At 47.7% G+C, this 25469-nt stretch overlaps 3 protein-coding genes across 5 annotated transcripts in view; 1 reads left to right on the top strand and 2 right to left on the bottom strand.

The window, feature by feature from the left end:
• Positions 1 to 14633, bottom strand: part of TSC2 (TSC complex subunit 2) — a 61781-nt gene extending 47148 nt beyond the window's left edge. For both annotated transcript variants that reach the window (XR_004002474.1, XM_030579100.1), the window contains exon 1: positions 13941 to 14633. Coding sequence is in view for 1 of the 2 variants with exons in the window: in XM_030579100.1 (XP_030434960.1) it covers positions 13941 to 14102 (162 nt within the window). In the remaining variant the exon portion in view is untranslated. The remainder of the gene's footprint in view (positions 1 to 13940) is intronic.
• NTHL1 (nth like DNA glycosylase 1) lies at positions 77 to 25469 on the top strand. Of its 2 annotated transcripts, XR_004002475.1 has the most exons (7): positions 77 to 191; positions 1458 to 1708; positions 9742 to 9912; positions 10659 to 10818; positions 14667 to 14772; positions 15987 to 16493; positions 24686 to 25469. XR_004002475.1 is itself a non-coding variant. In XM_030579102.1 (6 exons), the coding sequence occupies exons 1-6, from the start codon at positions 89 to 91 to the stop codon at positions 16108 to 16110; spliced, it is 915 nt and encodes a 304-aa protein (XP_030434962.1). In that variant the 5' UTR covers positions 77 to 88; the 3' UTR covers positions 16111 to 18524. The 2 variants fall into 2 exon arrangements, 1 of the variants encoding a protein (XP_030434962.1); XM_030579102.1 differs by lacking the exon at positions 24686 to 25469 and having other exon boundaries at positions 15987 to 18524.
• SLC9A3R2 (SLC9A3 regulator 2) overlaps positions 20653 to 25469 on the bottom strand; it is a 104100-nt gene continuing 99283 nt past the window's right edge. Inside the window, exon 7 of the mRNA XM_030579101.1 lies at positions 20653 to 21213. Within this exon, the coding sequence (XP_030434961.1) occupies positions 21058 to 21213 (156 nt within the window). The 3' untranslated portion in view covers positions 20653 to 21057. The remainder of the gene's footprint in view (positions 21214 to 25469) is intronic.

The raw sequence follows: 25469 nt of genomic DNA, 5'->3' as shown, positions 1-25469 counted from the left end.
CGGCCGGATGGACCCGCCCCGCCCCTTCCGGCTGCGGCGGGCACGTGACTGCCGCGCGGCATGCTGGGGCTTGTAGTCCAGGGGAGCCATGTGCGCGGCGGCCTCGCGTCCCCCGCGGTCTGGGGACTGCGGCGGGAGGATGGTGACCAGGCAGCTAGGCAGGGCCGCGGGGGAAGCGGCGGCAGCAATAGGTACGAGGGGTCAGAATCCAGACCCCCCCCTTTGCGGGGCTCCCCCAGCATGAACTGGGGCTGAGGGGGGGAGTGCAGTGGGGTGCATGGAGGGGGAGGGGTGGGAGTTGGAAGTGGGGCTCATGGAGGGGGAGAGGTGGGAGATGGAAGTGGGGTGCCTGGAAGGGGAGGGGGATGGAAGTGGGGTGCCTGGAGGGGGAGGAGTGGGAGATGGAAGTGGGGTGCCTGGAGGGGGAGGGGCTGGGAGATGAAAGTGGGGTGCATGGAGGGGGAGAGAGATGAAAGTGGGGTGCATGGAGGGGGAGAGGTGGGAGATGGAAGTGGGGTGCATGGAGGGGGAGGGAGATGGATGTGGGGTGCGGGGAGAGGGAGGGAGATGGAAGTGGGGTGCATGGAGGGGGAATGGGAGAGGACTTGGAGGGGATGGAAGAGCTGGGGGAGGGGTGAGATGGAAGTGGGGTGCACAGAGGGGGTTGGGACGTGGGTTTGTAAGAGGATCGGACATGAGGGGTGATTGACTGTGAGGGCGTGTGAATTTTGGGGGAAGGTCTCCCCTCCTGGAGCTGCTGCCTGCACCCACCTACCCCCAGGCCCTATGCAGTCGCTGTTGTGGGAGCATTGGCCCAGCTAATCTAACTGAGCTCCTGCATCATATTGGCTCCCGGTGGAACAGCCCATCAGGTCACCAAGCCCATCCCCAGCCAGGAGGGCTGTCGTAGATAGGGTGACCAGACAGCAAGTGTGAAAAATCATGAGGGGGTGAGGGAATAGACTGTATAGGAAAAAGACCCAAAAATTTTTACTGTCCCTATAAAATCAGGACATCTGGTCACCCTAGTTGTAGACCCCACAGTAGGGGACATTAAACTGCCTCTGCCCCTGGCATGACCCAGGAGACAAGCCTGCTCCAGCATAGCCCTGCACTGGCAGGTACCTGAGATCAGTGCTGCAGTGGCTCAGAAGGCAGCCCTTTGCATGTGGTCCAGCCCTGTGCAGAGGCCAGAGACATGTGATCGCATGTCATGCTGTGTGTGCGCGCTTCTTACATGTGAAAGGGGCTGTTTTCCAATAAGTTCTTATACACTGGAAAGCTTGCCTTATGTGTATGTTGTGTCCTGATGGGAGGGCTTGGGGGACAAGCAGAGGAGTGATGGAACCTTAGCCCAACTTTAGGCTGCATGGCTCCGCTGTATTGGTGTAGGGAGGAGCTTGGCCCTGACTATTCCAAAGGCTATGGTCTGAAAGTCCCCTTTTCACCTCTTTCAGGAAGTCGGGCCCAAAGCACAGCAACCGTCCCATCAAAGAGCAGCAGGAAGGGGAAGAAAGTCAATGTTCTTTATGACTCTTTGGAGAGAGGCATTGCTGAGAAGGAGGAGACTGACTCCAAGAGGCTGAAATGGGAGCCAGGGAACTGGAGGCAGCAGCTGGAGAATATCCGGGAAATGAGGCGGAATAAGGATGCTCCTGTGGATCAGATGGGGGCTGAGAAGTGTTTTGACAGCAGCGCGCCTCCAGAGGTAAAGCAGGCAGCTTACCATTCAACCTGAGAGCATTAGCTGAGCAACAGATGATATTGTGCAACTTTGTAGAGCTCAAACTCCTTCATGCTGGAGGGCAGGTACCCTACCCTAGTTTTACAGTGGTTCCGTGATTTGCCCAGGGATGTGTGTTTGAAAGGTATCAAGTATCAGAGGGGTAGCCATGTTAGTCTGGATCTGTAAAAGCAGCAAAGAATCCTGTGGCACCTTATAGACTAACAGACGTTTTGGAGCATGAGCTTTCGTGGGTGAATACCCACTTCCTCAGATGCATGTAGTGCCACAGGATTCTTTGCTGTTGAAAGGTGTGAGAGCTATAGGCCGTGAGAAACGGTGTAAATTCTGCTGGTCACTCAGAGAGTGGTTTATCTTGCCAGATGAATGATATGTTCTCCTTGGCGGTTCTTTACTGGGCATCAAAGAGGAAGAACTGAGATGAAGAAGGGCTGTTCCATGGGGTGGTCTGTCATCCCATTACCTGAACTTAACCATCCCTTTCATCAGCCCTGATCTTGATGCCTCTGCTTTGACCATGAACGAGAAGAGACTCTCCCTGGTGGAAACCAGTATGATGAAGGGTTGCTGTGCTCTGGCTGTGCTACGGAGGCTTAATCCTTTGGTCTGGAGGCCCAATGAGAGCTAGTGGCAGGTTACTGTAAGCTAAGGTGTGAGCGCTGTTTCAGTGGGGGGCCAGCGACACAGAGTTCAGCTGGGGATCCATGCTGTTCGTTTTGCTCCTCACAGCCCTGCACACAAACAAACCTTGTATCCCCTACTGCTGCGTGGTAGGAGAACACGTAGACACAGTGAGATAATTGTATCCTACAACCATGTGCTTGAAGACACATCCAACAAAGGCCAATGCAGGCAGCCCCACCACACAGAGCTAAGTATTTAGCAAGTCAGAAGATGAGAACTGGGGGAGGGAGGCTTGCCCTCACATCTTGTTCATTCTGCCTCTATGAGCATCTGTCCTTGTTCATTCTCTAATATATGTTAAGTGTTAGGAACCCTAGGGGGGAAAAAGACACACCAAAGAAAAGAGTCTCAGCAGCTGTGTGAATGCTGCCTTCCCCCCAAGTGAAGTGTGTGGTGAAGGAGCTCCCCTCAATGCCAGGCTCTGGAGACGTGCTATGGAACCACAGTGTGAATTTCCCCAGCTAGTTTCCACTCAGGCAGCAGTTCCGACATAGGGAGGGAAGTGGAGTGGCCAGCAGAGCTGTGCAAAAGAGTCCTCCTGATCTGGAGATTCACTTTTCAGTCAAAACTTGAAGCAGGTTTTGTAGAGTTTAGGGCCAGAAGAGACCATTAGATCATCTCACCTGACCTCCTGCGTAGCCCTACTAATTAATTTCACCCAGTTACCCCATACTGACCCCTTAATTTGGGTTAAACTGAAGCATGTCAGTCCTCAGGAGACTGAACTGTTGTGTGCCAAAGGCAGAGGTGCCACCACAAACATGCTAGATGCTTTAGATGGCTAGAAACTGGTCCCTGGTGCAAGTAACTTCTAGTCTGCAGCCCACAAACTCTGGGAGCAGGACTGTCGGGGTAACGGGGTTCAGAAAAGAACTGGATGACTTCATGGAGGATAGGTCAATCAATGGATATTGGCCAAGATGAGCAGGGACTTAACCCCACACCTGGGGCAACTCTGAACCTCTGACTGCCAGAAGCTGGGAGTGGAAGACAAGTGGAGTGCTGCATAACTGCTCTGTTCGGTACACTCCCCTTGAAGTTCTGGTACAGGCCACTCTCAGAGACAGGATACTGGGCAAAATGGATCATGGTCCGATTCAACATGGAAGCTCTTATGTTCTTAATGAAGAGTGACGTATGCCACATACATGGTTTTTGTTAGTGACATTTTTTTAATTTATTCTTAATGAGACAGTTGCTGATGGGAAGATTAAGGTTTGTGAGCCAGGGAGCAAGGTGATGTCTGGTTTTGAGTGGAAGCCATGGAAAAATATTTTGGTGGTCCCTGCCAATTGGTGCAGGCTGGTGGCTCATAAAGGCAGCTCCAGAAATCCCTTTGGGAGTCATAGATAAGTCATATCTAGCTGATTGGTCTCAACAGCCTCCACCAAGGGGAACCAGCATTAAGAGGAGCCGGGAAACCCACCTCTTCCCAGAATACATCAATGTGAGCATTATTAATGGGATTCTCTCAGCATAATTGCTGATTGTTACATGGTTTCTAGCAGGGAACTACAATGAGGCATCTCGTGTAAAGGTGACGTGCAAGGACAGGGAGGGAAGGAAGTTGTGTGTCTCTTTTTGCTCTTTTCTGTTGGCTAACAGCAGCCTGCAGGTCTGTACACACTGATGCCCCAGTTTAATGTAAGTTCTAAAGTGACTTCGATTAGACCAGTGCAAAGGCTGGTTGGATAATCTTATTTTAGGTTAGCTGAAGTTCATAAGGGGCAGCTTTAAGAAACTGGAATAAGCCCCTCCAACCAAATTAAGAGTACCCACCCAGGAGTTTGCAGCAATTTAAATATGTTTAAAAACTGATTTCAAGTTATTTCAAATGTTGGTGTGGATGGGTATAGTTTGCTCAGGAAGGATAGACAGGGGAAAAAGGGAGGAGGTGTTGCCTTATATATTAAAAATGTACACACTTGGACTGAGGTGGAGATGGACATAGGAGACGGAAGTGTGGAGAGTCTCTGGGTTAGGCTAAAAGGGGTAAAAAACACAGATGATGTCATGCTGGGAGTCTACTACAGGCCACCTAATCAGGTGGAAGAGGTGGATGAGGCTTTTTTCAAACAACTAACAAAATCATCCAAAGCCCAAGATTTGGTGGTGATGGGGGACTTCAACTATCCAGATATATGTTGGGAAAATAACACCGCGGGGCACAGACTATCCAATAAGTTCCTGGACTGCATTGCAGACAACTTTTTATTTCAGAAAGTTGAAAAAGCTACTAGAGAGGAAGCTGTTCTAGACTTGATTTTAACAAATAGGGAAGAACTTGTTGAGAATTTGAAAGTAGAAGGAAGCTTGGGTGAAAGTGATCATGAAATCATAGAATTTGCAATTCTAAGGAAGGGTAGAAGGGAGTACAGCAGAATAGAGACAATGGATTTCAGGAAGGCGGATTTTGGTAAGCTCAGAGAGCTGATAGGTAAGGTCCCATGGGAATTAAGACTGAGGGGAAAAACAACTGAGGAAAGTTGGCAGTTTTTCAAAGGGACACTATTAAGGGCCCAAAAGCAAGTTATTCCGATGGTTAGGAAAGATAGAAAATGTGGCAAAAGACCACCTTGGCTTACCCTGGAGATCTTGCGTGACCTACAAAATAAAAAGGCGTCATATAAAAAATGGAAACTAGGTCAGATCACGAAGGATGAATATAGGCAAATAACACAGGAATGCAGAGGCAAGATTAGAAAAGCAAAGGCACAAAATGAACTCAAACTAGCTATGGGAATAAAGGGAAACAAGAAGACTTTTTATCAATACATTAGAAGCAAGAGGAAGACTAAGGACAGGGTAGGCCCACTGCTCAGTGAGGAGGGGGAAACAGTAACGGGAGACTTGGAAATGGCAGAGATGCTTAATGACTTCTTTGTTTCAGTCTTCACTGAGAAGTCTGAAGGAATGTCTAGTATAGTGAATGCTTACGGGAAGAGGGTAGGTTTAGAAGAGAAAATAAGAAAAGAGCAAATAAAAAAATCACTTAGAGAAGTTAGATGCCTGCAAGTCACCAGGGCCTGATGAAATGCATCCTAGAATACTCAAGGAGTTAATAGAAGAGGTATCTGAGCCTCTAGCTATTATCTTTGGGAAATCATGGGAGACGGGGGAGATTCCAGAAGACTGGAAGGGGGCAAATATAGTGCCCATCTATAAAAAGGGAAATAAAAACAACCCAGGAAACTACAGACCAGTTAGTTTAACTTCTGTGCCAGGGAAGATAATGGAGCAGGTAATCAAAGAAATCATCTGCAAACACTTGGAAGGTGGTAAGGTGATAGGGAATAGGCAGCATGGATTTGTAAAGAACAAATCGTGTCAAACTAATCTGATAGCATTCTTTGATAGGATAACGAGCCTTGTGGATAAGGGAGAAGCGGTGGATGTGATATACCTAGACTTTAGTAAGGCATTTGATACAGTCTCGCATGATATTCTTATAGATAAACTAGGAAAGTACAATTTAGATGGGGCTACTATACGGTGGGTGCATAACTGGTTGGATAACTGTACTCAGAGAGTAGTTGTTAATGGCTCCCAATCCTGCTGGAAAGGTATAACAAGTGGGGTTCCGCAGGGGTCTGTTTTGGGACCGGTTCTGTTCAATATCTTCATCAACGATTTAGATGTTGGCATAGAAAGTACGCTTATTAAGTTTGCGGACGATGCCAAACTGGGAGGGATTGCAACTGCTTTGGAAGACAGGGTCAAAATTCAAAATGATCTGGACAAATTGGAGAAATGGTCTGAGGTAAACAGGATGAAGTTCAATAAAGATAAATGCAAAGTGCTCCACTTAGGAAGGAACAATCAGTTTCACGCATACAGAATGGGAAGAGACTGTCTAGGAAGGAGTACGGCAGAAAGAGATCTTGGGGTCATAGTAGACCACAAGCTTAATATGAGTCAACAGTGTGATACTGTTGCAAAAAAAGCAAACATGATTCTGGGATGCATTAACAGGTGTGTTGTAAACAAGACACGAGAAGTCATTCTTCCGCTTTACTCTGCGCTGGTTAGGCCTCAACTGGAGTATTGTGTCCAGTTCTAGGCACCGCATTTCAAGAAAGATGTGGAGAAATTGGAGAGGGTCCAGAGAAGAGCAACAAGAATGATTAAAGGTCTTGAGAACATGACCTATGAAGGAAGGCTGAAGGAATTGGGTTTGTTTAGTTTGGAAAAGAGAAGACTGAGAGGGGACATGATAGCAGTTTTCAGGTATCTAAAAGGGAGTCATCAGGAGGAGAAAACTTGTTCACCTTAGCCTCTAATGATAGAACAAGAAGCAATGGGCTTAAACTGCAGCAAGGGAGATTTAGGTTGGACATGAGGAAAAAGTTCCTAACTGTCAGGGTAGTTAAACACTGGAATAGATTGCCTAGGGAAGTTGTGGAATCTCCATCTCTGGAGATATTTAAGAGTAGGTTAGATAAATGTCTATTAGGGATGGTCTAGACAGTATTTGGTCCTGCCATGAGGGCAGGGGACTGGACTCGATGACCTCTCAAGGTCCCTTCCAGTCCTAGAGTCTATGAGTCTATGAGCCCTAAGACTTGCTGGGTTTGTTGCTGGTTCCTTGCATCTTTAAACCGGTGCCACTGTCTCCGGTAGAAAAGGCCTAAGTGGGTTATAGGCAGTTGTCCTCTCCCCTCAGCCCAGGAAGGATTAAATGCCTCACCCAGATTCTGTCCAGGCCCTTCTTTCAGGGCACAGTTTATCATGCCAATACTAAACTTGCAGAGTGACGCAAAACCAAGCTGTTCCCCTGTGCAAAACTGGCTGCAGGGGCCCAGAAGCCTTTCTCCTTGGGTCTCTTCCTCCTGCTGCAGGGCTTGTCACTGGAGCTAAACTGCTTTCTGCAGTTTCTCCTTGGCTGAGCTCTTTCAGCCTTTATAGGAAGCACCGGGGGAGAGGGGGGGGACGAAGGGGCCTTTCCAACTGGGTCTGATTATCCCTTTTACCAGGCCCAAACCCTTTTTCTGAAAGGGGCTCTGCCTCAGAACAGGGCTGGCCAGCTGGCCCCATTTCCCCATCACCCCTAAAGGGACAGACCACCCAGTTACACACAGCCACAAAGGAGTCTTGTACTGGTTTAACTGAAGAAATGTGAGTTTGTACCTAGAGCGCGCAAGATCTTACAATAATAGACTTGCTGTGCCCTTTGTGCTTGACGGAGTCTAGGCATGTGGTTTGGGAGAGCTCTCGGCCTGTAACTGAAGAGGCACAGGAGTTGGCCCTCTACCAAAGGAACTTTTGATTCCATGTCTAGATATCTGAGTTAGACTGTAACAGAGTTTTAAACAGTCTGTGTGCAAATCCCTGCTCAGTTGTGCTTTTTTCTTAGATGGCTTATCTGATTATGTAATCCTGCCAATTCTCCCATCAGCCACAGTTTTCCAGGATCTAAAGAGCAGACAAGACTTAAATCTTTAACACAAAGAACAAAGCAGAATTTGGGGGGGGGGGTCAGAAGGAAACTTTCTAGGCTGCTTTTATGCACTATAAAGAAGCAAAAAAGGACACAGATCTAGTATTTCTCCCCCTTAGTTCACCATTAAGAAAACATTTGTTTAAAAATGCAGGCATGCTGGGAATGGTGCTGTGCTTCCCCAAGTCGCTGGCACGGAATCAGAGGCCCAGAATGACGCCGCCCTCCAAAGGGAACATCTGCACACGTTTGCATCGGTACAAAAAATAAACCGTAGTGCAGCATTGTGATGGGAGGCTGCAGGGAGACTCCATCAAATGGCATTGTTTGTGCGAGAACATTTAGATTAAGGGCAGGCTGACTCTGGTGATTTCGAGCTGTGCTGCAGAGCAACCTATACTTGAGCAGACAGGGCTCCAAAGAGAGGCTATTGAAGATGCAAGTGGGTAGATTTATTTGAGATATTGCTCTTGTAATCTCTGGCTCCGGACAGGGGTCTTGTCCTAGTCTGAAATCTCTAGTGAAAATGGTTAGCTTCTGCTTTAGTCTGAGACAGCGTGTGACGCCGTAAAGACACATCAACCAGCACAAAGTGATACTCTGGGGTTAAAGAGAACCACAACTCATCACTGGGAAATAACTCTTTTCCCTAAGGGAATAGACTTATTCCTTCCAAGATAAAGCTAGGCATTGTAATAACCCATAGCACAGTAACCCTGGGTTTTTCCGGCTGCTGGCCAGAACTTTCAAGGGCTGTTTTTAGGGGGTTGAGGAGCCTGAATCTGGAATTGTAGCCCAAATGTTCTGCAGTCATCTTAGTTGCTACACAACCCCCAGCACTGGGTGCCTGGCTGGGAAGACAGGGTCTGCAGTGCAGAGTCACAGAGGGAAGCACATTCTAACTCAGCAGTAAAGCAGGAAATAAAGACACCAGGTCAAATCCTGCTCCGTTACTGAAATAAGTGAAGTTGCTCTAGTGTGACATGCCTCCAGACTCACTGGTCTGAGATCAGAATTCAGCCAACAAGGATATTTCTGGTGACCATGCCGCACACTGGACAGTGTTCTGAGACCTGAGTCTGGAGAAACATGTTCATCTCAGTGAAATGCTCTGTCCAGAGTAGTCCAGCAATTCAGTCTCTCATTACGTATTTGATTTTAATTTCTAAGGGCTTGTCTACATGGTGAGTTACTGTGCAGCAAGTCAGCACGTGACCCTGCAGTGGACTAGTTTGCTACACTATATGTGAGTGGTGCTACAGCACGGTGACTTTCACTGCAGTGCCCATGTGGGATGTTACTGCGTGGCAAGCAGGTGCACTGTAGAGTCACGCCCTGGCTGGCCCTGCACTAACCTGGAGACAGTCCCTTAGGCTGGGACTTTCAAAGAGGCCTGTGGGAATCAGGCACCCAGATCCCATTGAAATCCAATAGGAGTCAGGTGGGTGTGACTTAAAAGCACAAATCCCATTGAAAGTCAAGGGCACGTGCTCCTCAATCACAGAGGAATTTCTGCAAATCCCAGCTCTATCTTTCACTGTCAAGCCTGCAGAGATGCCGATTCCATGGACATGAACGCCAGCAAATTATTATTATATCACCCTGTTGCTTTTCTGTAAGTAGTGATTACCTAAGAGAAAAACTTTAGCGGTTCTGGGGAGACAGAAGTAGATACAGTTTCTGACTCTTCTCGACTGCAATCTCTTTTATTTAATAATAAGGTGAGAGCTGAGGAGAGGCCCATATGGATGTGCATGTCACATGTGTGTGTGTCTCTACACCATTGACTTGCAGACCCCAGACCCAGAACTTTCAGGATCCCAGCCCTGTCTAGTCCAGGGTTCTCTGACACTTCGTCTCCCATCTCATCCTTTAGGTGATGCGCTATCAGGTTCTGCTGTCACTGATGCTGTCCAGCCAGACCAAAGATCAGGTGACCTCGGCAGCCATGTTGCGCCTGCGGGAGCATGGCCTCACGGTAGACAACGTTCTGCAGACGGACGACGTAACTCTGGGGCAGCTCATTTACCCAGTGGGATTCTGGAAGGTGAGAGCCAAACCATAGTGGTCGTAGATGGCGGTTTGTCTAAGCAGAAGTCGAATAATGCCCCTGGTCCCCAAACTGTTGGCGTTATCTCAGGAACATCCGAGGCACAAAGAGATGAGTCAGATCGGGGTGATTGGATCGGCTTTTGCAAGCTTCACCCCCTTCTTCCATAAAAATTATCCAGATGACCTGTGATGGCAGTTGGGAACCACCTCTGTCGTTGCCTATTTATTTTGTTTGACTTCTCCCAAAGCAATGCCCCTTGTTGTCCCATTCATGTTCCCTACCTCTCTTACTCTCCTTTGCTACTCTCACCTCTTACACTCACCTGCTAGCGAGAACGCCTCTTTTTTCTCCCTTTACATGTATTTCCTTTTTTTTTCAGCTCACCATAGACTCTCATTTCTTCCCGCTTCCTGCAGGCAATCATGCATCATGTCCTGCTAACGAGAGACTCTGTACTAATCCACTGTAATTTGGAAGCTGTATTTTATCCCAGTTTTAGCAATCTGTATCCAGGACAAGAATGCACTCATTGGCATCATTCCAAGCATGGTTAGAGGTTAGAGCTGATCATGTTACAGCTTCTTTATAGGATAAATCAAGGACATCTTTTGTGTTTTCCTCTACAAACTCACGTCTGTTCCCTCAAATGAAGGAAATAGTCCTATTGTCTGGTACATGTTTCTCCTTTCCATTTCTTGGATGGGAACTTAGATGCTATGCAGTTTGCTTTCATTTCCCAGAACAAGATGAAGTACATAAAACAGACGACAGCAATCTTGAAGCAGCAATACGGAAGTGACATCCCCAGTACCGTTAAGGAGCTGGTGAACCTGCCGGGAGTTGGGCCCAAGATGGCCCACTTGGTCATGGATATTGCCTGGAAGAACGTGACTGGGATCGGTATGTTTTACAGTGTGTAAGATGCTGCTCTACCATGATCCGCCCACTCTTCCCAATCCTAATCTTTCCCGATCCATTGCTTGTTATGTAATAATACCATGCTCTTATAGGGAGCTTTTCATCCATTGATCTCAATACCAGAAGGATTCTAAGGCTGGTGAAGTCACTTGGGCTAGTCGCTTATTCTGCCTGGATTTACTTATTTGCAAAACGGGTCTAATTGCTACCTCCTGTGTGCTGATTAAGAATGAAGGCATTGCTTAATTAATAACAACTGGGGATGTGTGGTGACTTGTATCATGCTTTAAGGTGCCCTGATGAAGAGTGCAAAGCAACGGAAATGTAATTCCACGATACCTCTGTTAAACCTATTTTTTTGTTTAAACAAATCTCACTTTGGAAACGGTTCTTTCAGGCTAGCTGGAGAAGGGACCGAGGAGGTCTGATTTTTGCAACTGTACTTAGAAAGAGCTTAGTTGCTGATGGTCCGTGGGAGGATTTTGTTTGAAACTGGCTGTTTTAGGCTGAATTGGAATTAAGTTTAATTCCTAGCTGCAGGGTTCCTTGTGGAATTGTCAGACAAGTGGCGATCTGTGTCTCTGTTTCTTTGCTCCGTTTCTGGTACTGGAAACTTACAAAAGTTGAAGGCCTAGATAGCACTGTATTCAGGTCCTGTTTCGATGTCTTCAGGCGATGGGGCTTATAATTTGAAGCCTTCTTGGATTTATAGTGGGGATGTGCCTCAGAGGATGGGCTGGACTGGAGGGAGGTTCTGATAGCCATTGTACCCCTTCATTTTAAAGGAGCAGAATCTGAGTAAGGCAGGATTTTGATTTAGCTCATCAAGGCCAGCAGGTGGCGCTGCCTGCTAGCTTTTCTATTTGGCTAAGACAGAGCTCCAGGTATGCATCAAGGTCTCTGGGGACAGATTAATATTCAAAGTGTGTTTGTTGCTTAATCAGAGAGAGTCATGGGAAATCTGTTAATGCAACCACCTGATGAATGACGCCTGCCTGGAGTGAAAATTCAATACCAAGTTCAACACAGGCCACAACTGTGTCTTGAAACTCGGCTTTACCGAGTGTAGTTCTTACACTGGACTGGCAAGCTTTTGAGTCTGTTGTTTCTTCTGAACAATTAATCTGCTGTTGGGGAGGAGAGTTTAGAGGGAGCTCTGATAGCTTTCCAAGGACTTGTACGCACTGTTTTGATTTAGGAAGCAAAGCTATATGCTTCCTGTTTACAGCAATTTCCTGGGTTTTGTTCAATTAGCAACAGAAGGACCAGTCTGTCACTGCGGATCTGTTTACTTTATGCTAAGAGCCTTTCTTCTGAGAGTCTCAAAGCACTTTTCAGACATTCCCTGAGCCTTCCAAACTCTTTGTGTAGCATTATTAAATGCATTTCCTGAGGACAGTAGGGGGCAGCGTTTGCAGCTTGCCTAATGTCAGCTGAGGCCACTGCAGGAAGAGAACCCAAAAGTCCTGGCCCCCAGTCCTGCGCCCTGACCTGCTGGATCACACCGCCACAAAGAAAACTGTTTATGGTGAAACAAACTAAGTCAGATGGGTTGGCTGTCTCACAGTGTGCAGCCTGCAGCCCCAGTCTGCTCAGAGTGACATTGTCCTGGGGAAATCGTGGCTTCCTTCAAAGCGACGTCCCACCGCTTTTGGGCCATATGTCAAGAAAGGAGCCACCTCTTTATAGCAGGGGTTCTCAAACTGGGGGTCATGACCCCTCAAGGGGTCACGAGATTATTACCTGGGGGGTCTCGAGCTGTCAGCCTCCACCCAAAACCCCGCTTCCCCTCCAGCATTTATAATAGTGTTAAATATTTTTTAAAGTGTTTTTAATTTATAAGGGGGGTTGCCATCCGAAGCTTGCTGTGTGAAAGGGGTTATCAGTACAAAAGTTTGAGAACCACTGCTCTATAGCATCCGTGTAAAGTTCTTGAGATGATCAGCGACATCTCATGACTTAATAATCGTGATCCCTGCAGAGCGGTAACCCCACTTGATGCTGAGACTCACCTAGCAAACCCTCAGTGCAGAGAACTCCCCTGCTGAAGTCAAAGGGACTTCTAGGATAGGTTCCCAGGGAAGAACAGTCTTTTTAATTGCGTGAATGCATGCATGCGCATGCACACACCCCTGCCCCTTCCCCCGATTTATCGAAAGCTAATAATCATCCTTCAAGATGGAACGAAAATGGCCAAACTCCCAGCAGTGGACTTTGGGGCTTGGCGGCTGCTGTTTTTAGGCCTCCCATATTAATCCGTTGGCAGTGCAGACATCATGGTTGCAGCTCAAAAGGGCTTTGACTTCCTGCTCAGCCTGGTTTGGAACCGTTCTGAGCTGGCTTGCATCCTTTCCTGACACCCTGTCTGGCAGTAATGCTTGGACACTGTTCTGTGGCTTGGCAGGGCTCGCCTTTTACAGTAACCTTCAGCCTGGAGTGCTGCTAACCCCGGTAGATCAGCGTTGCTGCAGGGACTCCCAGGGATCAGTGGGAGTATCGGGGAGCTCGGTGCTTTGGTAAATCGGAGCACTGCTTTAGGTTCTGTACCTCGAGGGTCCTGTATCTGAAAATCCTGCTCTAGCGCTTTTTTCCTTGCTGCCAACTTAAAGAATAACTTAATTCTGGGACAAAGTACATCTTAAAACACGTGTATTATTTAATTAATGCTGTAATTATTGGCTACTTAATCATTGAAATACAAGTATTGTAACAATCCTGACCTCTGAGGGCTATGTAGGATGTGTGCTAGCTACCTCGGCTTCAGAGCGCTGCTAACGAAAGCCCTACATGGTCTGGAAGCTGTCTGAAAGATCAGCTGTGTCCCTGGTGAAGCTGCCGTGCCTGCTATGAGATTGGCCTGGTAGCTACCAGAACAGGGAGAACGAATAACTCTGTCTTCCCCACCCCAAGGTATTTAGTCGTAACTCCAAGCAGGTCTTGGTTTAATCCATGTTCCCATAGGGAAGTGCTAAAAAGAATTGCTCTGAAATGTGCCAGCAAGTAGCCCCAACACACGGGCAAGACACCAGGGACATGGACTAACTGGGCAGCGTTAGGGGTTTCTCAGGTTGGCAGACAATTCAGAGGAAAAGGCAAAGTCTTACCTTGCGTTTATCTGAGAACTCCGGTCCAGGGTCCTTGAGAGAGGCACATGGTCCAGTGAATAGGGCAGTGGCCTGAGAGTCTCTCTCGCCTCTGCTACTGCCCCGCTGGGTGACCATGGGCAAGTCACTTCCCCTCGGTTTCCACAGCCACCAGGTGGGCATGACGACACCCCCTTTCCCGTGGAAAGCGGGCTGAGCTCTAGGGATGAAAGCAGCCTACAAGAGCGTGATGGCATCAGTGAGACCAGCTCATGCGCTCCGTGCTGTCTTGGGTAAGGAGTTCAGAGGTTGCCACAAATCCTCAAAGGCTAAGACCTCAGGAGTGACAACCTGCCTGTGTGCAAAGGGGTCAGATTAGTGCCCGGGATACATACACTAAGGAAATATCTACAAGCCAACTCAAGCCCCAAATCTTGGCACTTCTGAATGGCAGACTGGAGGGTGGGGGGAAATTGTCTGTTTCACACTTTCACCAGTGGCAAACCTTGCTGTTCCTTCTTTGTGACACCCCCCCCCCACTTACTTGAGCCATGGTACCCTGCCTCCCAGGGCCCTACTCTTGGACAGCAAAAACCCACTTGGCATCTGCCCAGAGATGGAAGAACCTCCCAGTACAGGCTGGTGCATCTGCTATGGGTCCTGAGTTGACTGCTTCATTAACTCCTGAGACTCTGCTTCCTCCTGACCCAGGTGTTCCCTCCTGACTCCAACCTCTCTGCTCCCCAGGCGTGGACACTCATGTGCATAGGATTTCTAACAGATTGAAGTGGGTGAAGAAGGAAACTAAAACCCCCGAGGAGACCAGAGTTGCGCTGGAGGACTGGCTGCCCAGGTGAGGTGTCTCTTGCAACGGGGAACTTGGGCTGTTTTTCAGCTGCTGCTTGGCTCTGAAATCCTGACACATACATACATACACACACACACACACACACACACACACACACACACACACACACACACACACACACACACACACACACTCTTGACAGTCCCCTCCCCTCCCAAGTACTCCCCCTCCTTGTAATCGTCACAGGAAACTGCCATCTGCATTCCTTTCCCCAGTACCAGCCTGAAGCATCTTTTGTTCATCGCTTTGGTTTATGGCAACAAGTGGCTGTCGCATCCAGCACGCAGAACCCTGCGGAGCTGTTTCCTACCCTGCCCCATGGCATTGTCAGTGAGCCTGTCCTTCCCCTTGTCACGGACGTAGCAGGGAAGGAAGCCTGGCATTACAGTGCCTAGGCCTAGGACATGGCTGCGGGTTGTTTCTTGTTCCCTGGGGAGCAGCACTAGTTCAGCTGTTTGGACAGTTCAGAGATGGCAGAGGCTTTAGTCACTCCTAGTCTGTGCTGCTGGATGTGTTCCCTGCAGTGCATTCTCTACTGTCCAGTTTGGTTTAACACACCCAAGGCCATCACTTCCCTTGGGAGGCCATTCCACCAGCTAATAGCGGTGATCTGTCTGCCGATCTCGTCAGCTGCAATGGCGTATGCCAGGGATGAACTCTGGCCTATATCTTAAATGATCAGTTAGTTTCTCTGTGCATCAGAGACTCAGAACAGGCGCTGAACAGGAAGGAAACGCCACCAAGTGCTCCAGACCAGCCCTCCACTCTGTGTGCAGTGGCCTCTGGAATTTGTGTGCTGCAAGGCCCAGCTACGGGTGCAGTGGGGATTCAGTGCCGCGGGGGGTAGCACAACCCTATTGTGAGCTCAGGCAGAAGCCTGTCTGCTTCGTCCAGCGGTGGGACTAGCTGTGTATGTACCTTTCCCCCGTTTGTACCGGAGGGAGGTGAAAACAGAAAAGTTCCTTTGGTTGCTCCAGCCCACAACGGTCCTGGCCCCCAACCAGCATGGCAGGACTGGGCTCTGGGAAAGTCTGGGGCGGACGGGAGCTAGGGCTGGAATATGCCTCCAAGCGGATGAGGAGCTAAAACAGCTGAACTGTTGGTGGGAAAAGAATTAAAAACCTGAGCAGTGCTGGGCTGCTTTTCAATCCTGCTCAGCAGCAGCTTTGACAAAACTCATCTCCCTTCTGAGTCTGTAGGGACCTCTGGAGTGAGATCAACTGGCTCCTCGTGGGCTTCGGCCAGCAGATCTGCCAGCCTGTGAACCCTCGCTGCAGAGAGTGCCTCAACAGACACATCTGCCCGGCTGCTACGAGATGCTGAGGGAATGGCTGCTCCCAGAGCAGCAGATCTGCACCGGAGTCGTGAGGCCGCTGGACGCTGAGCCCTAGTAAGACTGCACTGGACTTTGGGAGGGGGGACCTGGTGCTGCGGAGAGATGGGATGGGAATGCAGCAGCTACCCAGCCGATCTCTGAAGAGGAAACGCTCTCTCTGAAATGCAGCCGTCCTGCTGAGTCACCTCTGCAGACGCAGTCCCTCGGTGTGGGTGTCTAACGAAAACACTGCACAGGGACAGTGGGAACGGGGAAATGCTACATGCTGCTGTGTCTGGTGGAGTGAGACGGAGACCTCCGCCAGCTCGGTGCCTGGCCCTGCCTGGAGTCCCTGCCTCAAGCTGGTTGGGCACAGCCTGGCTTAAGAAAGGTGGTTTTTTAATTAAGGTTTTACTGACAGCTCTACAATGCAGGAGGGAGCCGTGGTGGCCTCAGCCACAGCTGGAAGGCATAGGGACGGAGCACGGCAAGGGCCAGCTGGAGGCAGGGAGGAGAGTGTGGGGCAGCCCCCGGGGGTACAATTTGGGCTTCACAAAGAGGAGGCCAGCCCCCCAGACCAGGACGTTGGGGCTTCGCTGGTAGCCAGGAACAGGGGACGCATCAAGAGCGATGCAGAGAATGGCCAGCGGGGCTGCTCTCAACTTCAGCTTTGGCAACGCTGCCCCTCTCTGAACACTCTCTCCCCATGGGAACCCCTTTGATCTGGGGCAGCACTTAAAGCAAGTCTGCCGGATTTAAGCACGTGCGTCAGTGCTGCATTGAGGATGCTAAAGTAGCTCTGTTTCTGATCCTGGTGCTGTGTCTGCCTTTCAAAGGGTGCCGGATTGCGAAGGTGTTTTTCAAATGGGTATGAAATTTGGAGTGGTCGAGTATTTGAATTTCAGGTGTGGTGGGAATCTGTCACAGAACCACCCGTTCCAGTAGCAGCTGTGGTGCTTTGGCTTAATCAGATGATAAATATTGTTTTGACTGATCCTTCATGTGTCCAGATTTAACTCCTAAAGAATCGAGCGCCTATTGGATTGGAAACAGGAGAACACCTCAGCCAGCTCTGTCACAGCTGGGGGGGGGGGGGGAAGGAAACAGAAAATCCCCCTAAATACTGCAGGAATTTCCACATTGGACTCTAGTGTGCTTCCAAGCAGCTCTTGCACTGAAGTCCAGAGTGTCAAAGGGATTTAGGTGCCTTTGAGGAGTTGGGCCCAAGCTGGGGAAAATTTTGCTACTGAAACCGTTAAGATTCCAACAACTTGCTCTTGCACTAGCATCGCACGAGTTTTGCCTGGCACAGGGGAAAGATCAGCAAGGGGCTGGAGTGGAAGGGCTGCTTTCTTCTGTTTGCATAATGCTGCGTAATCCAGAGCGTCACCCGCAAAGCCCACACCTGCGGTGCTCTGTCCTAACCTGGCCGGGCTCTGGGTCTCAGGCATAAGCGCTGCAGGTTGGGAGTTTGTCTCTGTCTTAAAGGTGGGGACATACAGAGACGGAAATCTGGCTTGTGCTTTTTTTTGGTGGCTTCTTTCTAATGTTTAAAGGATGTCTGCAAAGTTATGCTCCCCCCTCCTACCCCCACACACCAGACACTGAAGTCTCATTGACACTGAGGCCAACTTAGAACTGGAGCAATAGCGGGTGCATAACCTCAGAAACCCCAAGGGAGAGAGCTGATTGACAGAAGTGATTTTTTTTTTAAATAAACTTTTAAAATGTTTAGTTTATGCCTCTTTATCCCCAACACTTGGGCAAAAAGTTCTTTGTGCTAAAGATTCACCATACCCAGCTTTTTCCAATTAAGGGTTGAGAAATATGGAATTCAGAGTCATGAAATGAAGCCAATACTAGACATTCCTAAATTTAGAAAAGTAGTAAACCAAAATCAAACCTTTCAGGCCCCCTTTTACCTCCAAGAAGCTAAAAAGGATACCAACAATTTTCTTCTGTTGCAAGTCACCGTTCTAAGCAACGACAACCATTAACTCATCACAGAACTGCAGAAGCTGTTTGGCCCACTCTTCTAACCAGCCAGTGGAGGGAATGGAATTTAATCTAACACACTGTTGTGCTTCCTTTCTGACACTCTTTACAACACCAGGACTGAACTGAAGAACAGACTAATTACCCTTGTAAGCTGCACATGGCAAAACAAAGTTTATTATTGACATTACAGTATACATTGTCTTCACAATGCAGATAACAACTTTATACTTGTATTGGTTTTTCAAGTTAAACGTACAGAAACTGAATAATTATTATTACAGAGCTACTAGATGTCAGAAATAGCGATAAGTGCTTTAACCATGAGCCGTTTCCATGGACTATGCAGCGATAATTTTAAAATCTTATTGGTACATGTTTGCATACCTGATTTATTTTGATCAGCATTAAAAAGAAAACACAACCATGCTATTTTCCCCTCAACTAGTTGGTTCTGTCTTATGCAAGTAACATGGTATTTACAGGCTTTTCGAGAATGACTTCCTTGTTTGCTACGCTGTATTTTAACACCTACCTTGCAATGTAACTGGGAGGTTTTACCCCTAGCAGACTCACATACTGTCTCTGGCTTAGTTAGAAGTGCAGGGATTGAAAGCAATTTGCATATCATGAGTGTAAGATTCTTTTGTTACTGACTTCTTAGAGCAGCAACTGTTTGTTGTGGCCAACAGCAAGCAGCCCTCCCCCTGCCATCAGATTTTCTTTTGGAACACGCAAGGTAAGAGGCCAATGTGAGACTCCTGTAGGGAAGAAAAAGCTCTAAACTCCTTACCAACCCTCTCCAACCTGGTGTCAGTCCCAGGGTTTACAGCCAAACACTTGCAGAGATTTCTTTCCACGATCCTATTTGCATCCATTTGCCCCACTAACACTGTATATCCTCCCTAAAAGAAAGCCCAGCCAAAAGCCCTGTCTTCAGTATGGTCACAGCCTTGCATTTCACTGGTGCCTGCAAAGAAGCCAAACACCCCCTCTGTCCCATCCACACCCTCCCCACCGTGCTGTGATACATCTATCTACTGCAAGGAACAGTAAATGTTATAAGGCACCTTTTTAAGCTCAGTATTACGAAATATACACAGAACCTTAACAAGACCATAGTGCACAAAGTCAAAGGCCACTTGTTCATTATACAGAGTCTAAGGGTAACCTGGGACAAAAAACTGGAACCATGTGCTTTATCGTAAATACTATTGCAAATCTTACATTCTTGCCCTAGTATGTCGTTAGCTGGGGGGTGGGGGTGGGGAGTGGTCATTTACCTAAACTGTCTGCTCTGCCCATCCCCCACCCCACCTGCTTTTTTTAATACTATTTTTGCCATTGTTACAAAATACATGTCAGCCAAAAAGGCTGTTTTGTTAGCTTTCGGTAAGAAGGCAACGGGAATTGTCCTGCTCTCTACGGCACGGATCCAGCCCCAGTGCAACTCCACTGCCTGGAGGCCATTAGTACATGTTTAATTTAATCTTCGTTAGTGTCCCTCATTTGAAGCCAGAGGTAAGTAGTGAAGATTTTATACTAGTTTAGTGCTGGCTCTGTAGGATAGCTTTCATGGTACATTTCATGGAACTCTCTAACATTGAGAGCAGGGTGTTTTCAAAGAGGGGCCTAAAGCCAGAGCAGTTGTCTGGGGCCCAGCAGATAGTATTCCGGCTTCCTATAAGACAATCCACATGCCAGATCACATTGCTACAAGGCAGGGGCCCTGCCCAGCCCATCGTAAGACAACAGAGTTTGCTTGTTATTCTTCCAGGTTGGCAATGCAGCTGGTGAGAGAGCAGCAGGAAAATGTGAGAGGTTTAAACCCTGAGTCAGAAATAGCAAAGCAGGTTCGGGTTGGGGCTTGTTCTGAAGCCAGCCTCTGAGTGGATGAGCTGCCGCTGGATTGCTCCTGCTTGAAGCCCTGTTTTCATGCGTGCCTCTCAAAGCAAGGTCTTCAGGGATTTCAGTTCCCAGCTAATAAGACACTCGATGTGCTTCTTTGAAGTCCACCTGAAGAGCCATGTTTCCAGTGTCTCATTAAGTTTGTTCTCGCAGGGCTTCCAATAGCAATCGGGGACAGAAAACCTTGCGTGTGGATGTGCTAACAGGAATCACAGACGTTCCTTTGTTGTCGGGGGGAGGGCAGCTTATTCCCCTCCTCTCCTGCCATTTCTGCATTTTATTATGCACATCTGAGGCTTGGGTTATTTGGGCTACTAGGTTTTGTGGGAATTTTTTTTGTTTTTAAATCCTACCATCTTCTCAACACCCAGAGTTTGTTTTGAGGGGAGGCGGAGGTGGAGCACAGAAAGGAAAAGGTTTGCTGAGAAAAGGGCTTTTATTGCACTGGTTAAAGGGATCCCGGGGGAGAGCGGTTCCAGCATTAATGAGAAACAGACGGGGAATTTTCTTTCTTACACCAAAAACAAACAAACAAACCCCATCAACCCTTCTAAATCACTAGCGAAGCCAACAAGAGAGAAATGTATAGCCACTGACCAATCTCCCACCATGTGAGTATTGAACATTGTAGCTCAGAGTGGGATTTTTTTTTTTTTTTAAACAAACTAGATTATTTTGAATTGAAATGAACGAGAGTTTGCAGTTTGGGAATGCATAATATCCCACCGGGGATTCTGCGGTGCAGGGAAGCTCAAAATAGTAAAAACTGAAATAAAGCAGGTAAGAAGCAAAGCTGAAATCTTTCCAGTCTTTCTTCAGCAGCAATGTGGGAACCGCAGGCAGCTGGGTATGTGCTGGGAGGAGCTTTGGTCATCTTTCTATTGGAATCACTTGTCCATAAACGACCCTTTTAAAAAATTTGCCTTGCAAAAAGCAACCAATAAAGAGCAGAGCACAAAGCGTCTTGGGTCAACAGCCAGGAATGGGGCTGGTGCGCGTTGGAGATGTTCAGTTTGGAGGTTGGGGAGAAGGGGAAGAGCTGCCGTCCCAGCTCAGAAGTTGCTGAAAATCTCCCGTTTCTTGTTCCAGTCCATCTGCGGAGCCCTCTTGTTCACCCGCTTGGCGCGTGCTTTCTCCTTGGCCTCTGCCGCAGTCGGGCTCAGGTTCAGGCCACTTTCCTCAAATGGGTCCTTCTTAGACTCTCCCTCCTGCAAAGAGGAAGATGACATGAGAAGCTTTCCTGTTACAGTGTATTGTGGTGTACTATGCTGGGTGGTGGAGCTGTGCCCATGGAGTGAAAAGGGCATGCTTGGGTGCAACAGTGCCCCTACAGGAAGACAATGGGCTGACGGGTGTCTGATTACATCCCCCGCTGGATGGCACATCACACCTATGCCTGTGATTGTGGTTATCCTGCCCTCTAGTACCTCATCTACATAAAACCTTACAGAGAACTAGGGCAGATTCCCCTTAAGGGCATATGAGAAGAAGCCCGTGTTTGTGGAGCAGACCATCGAGTTTGTCATGTTTGTGGTTTAAGTGGCAACCAGGGTGTCTTTGTGGCCAGAGATTTAATTACAATATTGGAGGGGAAAAAATGCCCTGAAGAATGTGTTGCTGCTGTTACTGGAACTGGAAAAGCAGAAGCACAAAAATGCAGTGCCATTGCCAAAGGTGAGACGGAACCATGTTTGGAAACACAAAATTAAGCCCCTAGTGGCAGTAAAAGCTTTTATAAGAGGAAGCAAGATGGAATAATGGGGAGCTTTGTGGAAGCACAAACTTGCTTATTACAGCGGGGCATGTTTAACTAAGGACCAGAATTGAGTTGCTGATTCGGTTACATTACGGGCTTGGTTCACTCTAGCTCTGATGTTCAGGGTGGAGGAGAACCCTTGCTGGTTTTTTTCCAGCTAGATGGCTTTAAAAAGGCCACATCTAGCACTGCATCTCAAAGCCACCAGGTGTTACAATGCAAATATTTGCTTACAGGTGACTGAGTTCTGCCCACATATAGTGCGAATAGCACCTTGGGAGCTGCCCAATAAAAAGCATAACAATCCAACATTCTTTTTGCCAATTCAGTGCGATATCTAGGAGAGCTGGGTCCAGTGTGTCTTGTATGAAACTTGATTCATAGTTTCCTCCTCATACTACTGATGGCTGCCACCTCAATAAACACTCTGAGCAAACCCCAGGGGCCTGTAAGTTCATCTCAGCCTTCTTATGTCTATAATGGGCAAAAGCTGGACTTCAGATCCTTAGGGAACAATTAATATGCAGGATGAAGTGCTTTCAGCTAAATAGCTATTAGTCTTTTGAAGAGACATTTTTCTGCAGGCCTTAAATTGCATTACTGCACTTCCATCTTCATGCTAAGCACAAAGATGATTTAATTGGGATTCAGAGTCCATTAACTTGCACTGGCAGAGCTTTGGAGCACAAGGAAATACCTTTTCTGCTATGACATCTTTAGTTAGAATGTTCGTATAATAGACGGGCTGTAGATGGACCTTAATTTAAAGCTTACTGCTTCAGTAATCGCATTTGCATGGAGTAGGTTTTTGTGAGAGAACCAGCATTTGGGAAAGAGCTACCAAGTGATGCTCAAATGTTGGCAAGACATTCGCATTTTCAGCGCTGTTATAACAGCATGAAGTTCTTAGATGGAAAACGGGGCTAAAGGCCTGAATCTTCATTGCCTTGGGCAGTCATTTACACCAGGAAAAAGTGTAAAGTGCCACTGATCTGAATAGTAGTGTTTTGTACTCACTTTGCCCTGCTGGGAGTGATTTCACGAGGTGCAGTAAAATGGAAAAACGCCCTTCAAGTTTAAGGGAAGTTTTTAGAGCCATTTGTCTGCACACTCCCACTGACACCATGCAGCTGAAACTCCAACCGACACGTCAAACGTTTGCCCCCAAATAGCAATGGCCACTTTTTTTCAAACGGAGGTGTCTGAGTTAGGCACCTGAATGAAAATGGCCAGATTTCAGGAATACAGATCACCAATTCTTTCACTGCTTCAGTCCCTGAAAATCAGGTCACTTTTATTAAGTGCCTAACCTATGAATTCAGATGTCTTAACTTTAGGCACTCACGTTAGAACACTTTGTTCATGATTTAAAAAAAACTGATTTATTTGGGATGCCTACATTTTTAGACATGCAATTTATGACACCTTAAAGGGACCTGATTTCAGAGGGTGGGTGCTCGGTGTTTTCTGAAATTTGGGGCTCATTACAATATTTCTAGTTTGGCACAAAAATCAGAGACACCCAGACTCAAGTCTCTTTTCAAAATCAGGGCTTTTGGCCGAAGCATTTCTTTATTGTTAGTGAACAATTCCAAGGCATGACAAGAATGAAAGTTAAAGGACACAACTCAAAACTTTAGAAATCACTTACTACTTCTACTAACCACATGCTAAATTAGTAAAATGAGAAGCGTTATCAATCTACTCTTCTCTCCCTTTGAAGCCATGTGTTTGCTTTTAATCTTTCATTCAACTTGAATAATGAAAGGAGTGGTCAATTTCAGTGTCCTATTCGGATTCTCAGGCCCTAGCAGAATGCTACAAAGTCCAGCTTTTCAATAGGCAGAGAACTGTTTAATTAAAAAAAAAAAAATCCTGAAATTTGTATTCAATTTTTTAATTCATGAAACAGGGTTTAGTCCTGTTAAGTACTGTGAAATCCTTCCATGCAAACTATATTTAATGTGATTACATTTGAGGTCTAAAATTAGCTGAATGTATACAGTTAGCTTGCACCAGCCTAATGCAACGGTACCAGCAGTGGCGGATTAACAAATCTGGCACCCCTAGCCCCTCAAAAAATTGCCGCCCCCTTCCCCCTGCCACCTCACCTCTGCTCCCCTGTGGTAAGCCTGGGGGGGCGGGGGGAGAAGGGGAGTTGTGGCGCACTCGGGGGATGGCAGCGGTGGAGTGGAGGTGAGCTGGGGCAGGGAGCGCTTCCCTGCCCCCCTCCCAAGAGTTATTCCCCATGCCCACCGGCCCTAGCTCAGCTTTGCTCCACCTCTGATCGTGCAGCTACTCGCTTCTCCCTCCCTCCCAGCGCTTTTGCGCAGTGAGCTTGGGAGGGAGGGAGGAGAAGGGGAGTTGCGGCATGCTCGGGGGATGGCAGAGGTGGAGCAGAGGTGAGCTGGGGCAGGGAGCGGTTCCTGGCCCCCCCCAGGTTACTCCCCGCGCCCGCGGGCCCCAGCTCACCTCTGCTCTGCCTCCTCCGAGTGCTGCTGCTCGCTTCTCCCTCCCTCCCAGCGCTTTCGCACGGCAAGCCTGGGAGGGAGGTGGAAGGAGGGAAGCGTGGCGCGCCTGGGGGAGGAGGCGGACTGGGGATTTGGGGAAGGGGCAGAGTTGGGGAAGGCGCACGAGCAAATTTGCTGCCCCTGCAAATTTGTTGGCCTAGGCGATAATACGCCCCTGGGTACCAGTGAACCCTTTTAATGAGGTTACCAACTGTCTCCCTCAGTTATTACTCTACCTCTCACCTGTCACTCGTTTTAGACCCACGTTTACCCCTAACCCATTTCTTTTCCTTTTGGGGGCTACATAATTTAGTATAAAGCGCAACTTGTGACATTTAGTTGTAGAAAGTCGTGGTTCTGCATTGTGCTTCCTAAAACTCCTGGTTTCTCTGTGTCCTTTCCTGGAATAAACAGGCTGAGCAGTCCAGATAATACAGCGTAGTAAAGCCCTCATGCTGAACTTTACACACCGAACCACTCCTAATGACTTCGCAGTGCACAAAGTTAAGTCTGTACAGGATGGGGGCCTAACTAAGTAAACAAGTAAGCAACACAACGGTGCATCAGAATCCTTGCAAAACTTGTCTATTAATCTGGGACATCTGCTGCCTCTGGCAGAGGCCACATGAAACCAGGAAGTTTTCCACAAAGAGTGGAAAGAATGCACAGTCTGGACTCCAGCACATGGAGCCAGTGGTTCACTCACAAGAGACAGAAGCAATCCAAGTAATCTGAGCCTCTCAATAGTCCTTTTAAACTCCATTTAATCAAGCCCTGCAAATTTTAGCTTCTGCACATCTTAAAGCAAGAACAAGTCACAGGGCACATCATGGTTTTTAGTTTCTCCCCCCCCCCCACAATTACATAATTACATGTTTTAGTCGTGGGTTTGGGGTTTTTTCATTTGCTAGTTTTCAGTTGATTATTTTCCCTGCATTAACATTTTTTGCAATAACATCATATTGAATTTCCCCAACACCTTTCATCCCATGGGATCCTAGAGCTACTTCAGAAACTATAGAGATTGCTCACCCATTCTAGAAATGCAGCCATCTCTGGGTTGGAACCTGAAAGCTGTTTAACAGCTCACAAGAACACTACATGCTAGTTTAGGGCAGGAAGTGAAGAAGAAATCTTGTTTTGAAAGGTTATTTAATATTCATGTTTATATAATATGAAAAAAATTGTAAAAATATAT

This window comes from Gopherus evgoodei, chromosome 10 (genome assembly GCF_007399415.2).
Source record: "Gopherus evgoodei ecotype Sinaloan lineage chromosome 10, rGopEvg1_v1.p, whole genome shotgun sequence".
NCBI lineage: Eukaryota > Metazoa > Chordata > Testudines > Testudinidae > Gopherus > Gopherus evgoodei.
Note: the sequence above shows the minus strand (reverse complement) of the source record. Positions and strands in the feature narration are given on the sequence as shown.